At 35.9% G+C, this 4,420-nt stretch overlaps 1 protein-coding gene across 2 annotated transcripts in view; it reads right to left on the reverse strand.

Annotated features, from left to right (window-relative positions):
• The window catches only part of LOC108370842 (uncharacterized), a 5,517-nt gene extending 2,515 nt beyond the window's left edge, over window positions 1-3,002 (reverse strand). Inside the window, exons 1-2 of one of the 2 annotated variants that reach the window (XM_017626258.1) lie at window positions 2,015-3,002; window positions 1-1,381 (exon numbers count right to left, since the gene is read on the reverse strand). In XM_017626258.1, coding sequence (XP_017481747.1) covers window positions 1-766 — 766 coding nt within the window. In that variant the 5' untranslated portion in view covers window positions 767-1,381; window positions 2,015-3,002. Of the gene's footprint in view, window positions 1,924-2,014 lie in introns of those variants that run through there. The other variant, XM_017626257.1, reaches the window with a different exon arrangement.
• Between the last annotated feature and the right edge of the window lie 1,418 nt (window positions 3,003-4,420).

Raw genomic sequence — 4,420 nt, forward strand, 5'->3', positions numbered from 1 at the left:
GTCTCCATTCTTCCCGTTTATATGTAATGTTAAGAGATCCCATCAAACCCTGGACATCTTTACAAAAAACTAAACTTTCAGCCATTTCAAAATATTGCATCAAATGTTTTTGTCTGTTACGGAAAGATGTTATAACTACACCACTTTGTAAAAGGTTCCATTGTTGCAATCTTGAACCTAAAAGTTCTGCTTTGTTCTTTGGCAATTCTAAGTCCCTTACGAGATCATTTAATTCAGCTTGTGTTATCCTGTGTGGCTGTGTTGATGTACTAGGTACCTCGTATTCTGACATTGACGAAATTGATGGTGAACTTCCCTTGATTTCATCTTCGTCGTCACCGATGTGAGGACGCTTCGGGATCGGATGAAGATCGCTGTGTGGTAGAGGACGAGTAGCTGATGGTATATTTGGATATGTTATGGCACTCTTCTTTTTTTTAGAAACACCCTTGCCTTTTCCAAATACATGAGTCGTCAGGCAGAAATAACAATCACTTACGTGATTTGTCGATTCTCGCCACTGCATTGGCACTGCAAAACGAAATGATGTTTTTTTGCCCTTCAGCCAATTTCTCAAACCTGTAGCACATGGATTACAGCAGAAATGTGGAACCCAGCTTTTATCCTGGTGTTTGATGTTCTCGTTAAAGTAGTAAAAATAGGCTTCTTTTATTATAGGCGATATACAACACCTTTGTTTATTAAATATCACCTCACCGCAGATATAACAAAAATTGTCGGGATTATTAACACATTTTCGAGACATTTTGCTATAAAATAGTATTATACTTTTTACTTTTAACACTTCTATATCGCTTAATTTAAGAGAAAATAGCACTAAATCACAATATTTCGAATATTTGATACAAACTAACTATGTAAATGTCAAAACATTATGAAGTTAAATGTGGGTAGTTCCATTAAACACGAAAGATACGATTATCGTAAAAACTCAAACTAATAAATGAATTTTAGTTATCAATCCGAATTTTGCATGGACAGAGAAGCAGAAATTAGTTTAAATTATTTCGGATACTTTTCCTTGTAGACTAGTGTTATTAATACTGTTCGCGCCTATCCACAGTGGGCGATTTGATATCCCTAGCGGCGTTAAACTAATAAGTTGTTTCTTGTCCGATCAAAATAAAACTTGGCAGGATAGAAGTTTTCATAAAAGGGAAGGTGGCTGCCAAAATTGAATGGAATCGGCTTAACCCTCTAGTGACCACGCTCACTTTTACACAGGCGTTATCGTATGAAAATTTTTAATTTGATATCTTTGTCAAAACTAAAGGTGCTTTGCTGAAATTTGTTTCCGCTTATAGAACTGAAAACCTTAATGCAAAAGTGTATACATTTTTGGAAATAAAAGTGACACCGCCTATTTGGTTTGAATTAATTTTCCTCTGGTAATAATGTATTCCTTCGTGCTGTCCACCGCATTATATTGTTATTTGTTGCGTTGGTGTTTTTTTTTTTTAAATTATCCAGGATCTGCTGAAAATAAAGCAGACTGGCAGGATCGCCATAACGAATGTTTTATTATTAAATAAAACGCGTTTTGTTTTTAGCTGCGACTTAGCATGTCGCATAACAAAATCTGTGTTGTTCTTTATTGGAATCATCTTATTTATACTCTAACATCTTATGTACTACTTATTTACTACAATACATATTTACTTAAAATTCTTACTGACTGAATCTCTCGCTTGCACATATGAGCATGCATTCATATGTGCCTAGCTCAAAGCATAGCTCAGTGAAGTCACCAACACACACACACCCATTTCTAATGTGGAGCTACAAGCAATGTATCCACAGACATATCTACATGTACCAAGCATGAAGGTGCTAGCAGCGCAGTCGTACATATTTACATACATAGAGCTAGCGCATGCACCAGATATAGCGTGTGCCGCTTGTGTGTTTAGCGTGTGAAAATAACAAAGTAAGGAATTTGTTTATGCTGCAAAAATACATAACACAGGCGTGTGGCTTTGTTGTTGTTAGTGACTTATTCTGATATACTACAAACCCTACAAGGGCCAAAATAAAACTGCGTTCTGTAGCTTGAAAATTGTGGTGTGTTTTATTTTCCTATGGAAAGAGAAAGTTTAAATATAAGTGCAAAAGATATTTCGCGGCTTACACTTTCGTGTGTCCTTGTACTCGTTCCTTTCAGAAATGAACGATTTAACTTTTCTTTAGACACATTACAATTGGTAGTGCCACCGGACTTAACTTTTATGGTAATTTAAAGCGCCACGCAGGGTCGCATTCTAAAATTCTAAAACATGTAAATTTGGTATGCAGTATTCCTTCTCAACACCGCCTGTTTTATAAATATATCTGCAAGAAAATCCATTATATATTTAGATATTTTTACAAAACAAAATTTTAAAAATTAATATTCACAGAACAAAATATCATTATTCTGAATCTGAGCTATCAGAGTCGGACAAATCTGTTTCAGGATTCTCTATTAATAGCAAGTTCATAACATCCTCGTCCAACATACTATTTCAAAAGTTCGTCTACTCCTGTTGTACGAGCAGCCAAATGTGGTTGTTGGAAAAATCTTCTTGCGTTGTTTCCGTTGTTGGTATTACCAGAACTAGGCAATGGTATGTCCACCAATAGGTCCATTTCTTTTCGTATGTTTTCCTGTATGCGTTTTTTTATTTTCTTCAACAACATTTTTGTCAGTACCGCGAACTTGCCACTTTTTTATTGGAAGCCTATAAGAAATGTGCAAGACACACTCGAAAAACCTAATCCAGGCATGAAGACTTGATAATCCATATTCAAGGAGACTATACAATCAATTGGAAAACTTTGAACCAAATTCAAGTCATTCATATTTTTTGGTGTGGCTCTGCATATTACGCATGTTTGGGAAGAAGACTCCGAGATAACGCTAAAAGTTTTTCCATCCAGCATAGTCATGTGAAACTGGTGATGAATACTTAAAGAGTTTATTTGTGTTGGTACAATATTTAAAATGTGGCTTTTAATAACGGGTGATTTTTTTGAGGTTAGGATTTTCATGCATTAGTATTTGACAGATCACGTGGGATTTCAGACATGGTGTCAAAGAGAAAGATGCTCAGTATGCTTTGAAATTTCATCATGAATAGACTTACTAACGAGCAACGCTTGCAAATCATTGAATTTTATTACCAAAATCAGTGTTCGGTTCGAAATGTGTTTCGCGCTTTACGTCCGATTTATGGTCTACATAATCGACCAAGTGAGCAAACAATTAATGCGATTGTGACCAAGTTTCGCACTCAGTTTACTTTATTGGACATTAAACCAACCACACGAATGCGTACAGTGCGTACAGAATACTGATCGATCATATTTCCTTCACAATCGCTGAATTTTTGCCTATACGTTGAGTGTCCGCTGCTGCCATCACAGCCCCATTTGTAAACGGCAGTTATATTAGTATTGTTATTTCCAGTCTGCTTTTCAAAAATTTGTGGGTACGCTTGAATGATCCTACCAACAGTATGGTCCACTAAACTTTGCGGAATAATCAGTGACTGTTATTTCACTCGGATAGCAATCTTTTTTCGCAGAGCGTAGTTTATCGTAGCCTGGGTATATATCGGCGTTTTGACTTTTCGCAGATTTCTTTGACAAATTCCACGTATATTTAGTATGACCTACATCTATAAATAACGCTAATGCTTTTTCAGCCGAATATTTTATTGGAAGGAGCGGGGGGTTTTTTTATCGATTTCATAACTTTTCCGCAAAATTTACTTTCAGAATTAAGCATGGATACAACCTTCGAAGCACTGCGTTGTCTAGCTTTGTACAAACTAGAGCTTGCAGCTACCAGCAACGCTTCGGATGATACTTCCTGTACAAGGTCAGACACTTTGTCAACTTGTGTCTTACTAGAAAGTTCTGCAAAATCTTTTTTTGGACGACCAACATCTACTTTAATTAACGATAGTGGCGTATCTAACCATTCCTGGTGTCGTTTCTCAAAATACATTTTATTTTTAGCACAACTCTTCCACCTTTCAACAAGCCTGCTATTAAATTTTCGTAGTTTCCTACCAACTTCGCAACGCTGCTGAATACTTAGGTTATTATTTTTAAGAACTGTGCCGAAAGCGTAGTTTTCGATAGCAAGAAACTTCTTCCTGGGTATTTTTTCGTCCAGCCATACTAAGTAAAAATTGCGTTTTGGTACTGAGACCATTGTGTCTAAAAAATGATAAATTGATGGGTAGTGGGTAGTAGCGGCTCAACTAAGACATTTTGAACACACAATAAAACACGCTCTCACAAAATTTTAAACTTAACTTGAATACGCTTGAATTTTATTAATTTCTAATCCACGAAATACAGGTGTAGGCTACCAATATCATGTTGTTAATACAATTAAATTCAACTGAGTTTT

The sequence above is a fragment of the Rhagoletis zephyria genome, unplaced genomic scaffold, assembly GCF_001687245.7.
Source record: "Rhagoletis zephyria isolate East Lansing unplaced genomic scaffold, Rhagoletis_zephyria_1.1 Rzeph_scaffold_04515, whole genome shotgun sequence".
Lineage (NCBI taxonomy): Eukaryota > Metazoa > Arthropoda > Insecta > Diptera > Tephritidae > Rhagoletis > Rhagoletis zephyria.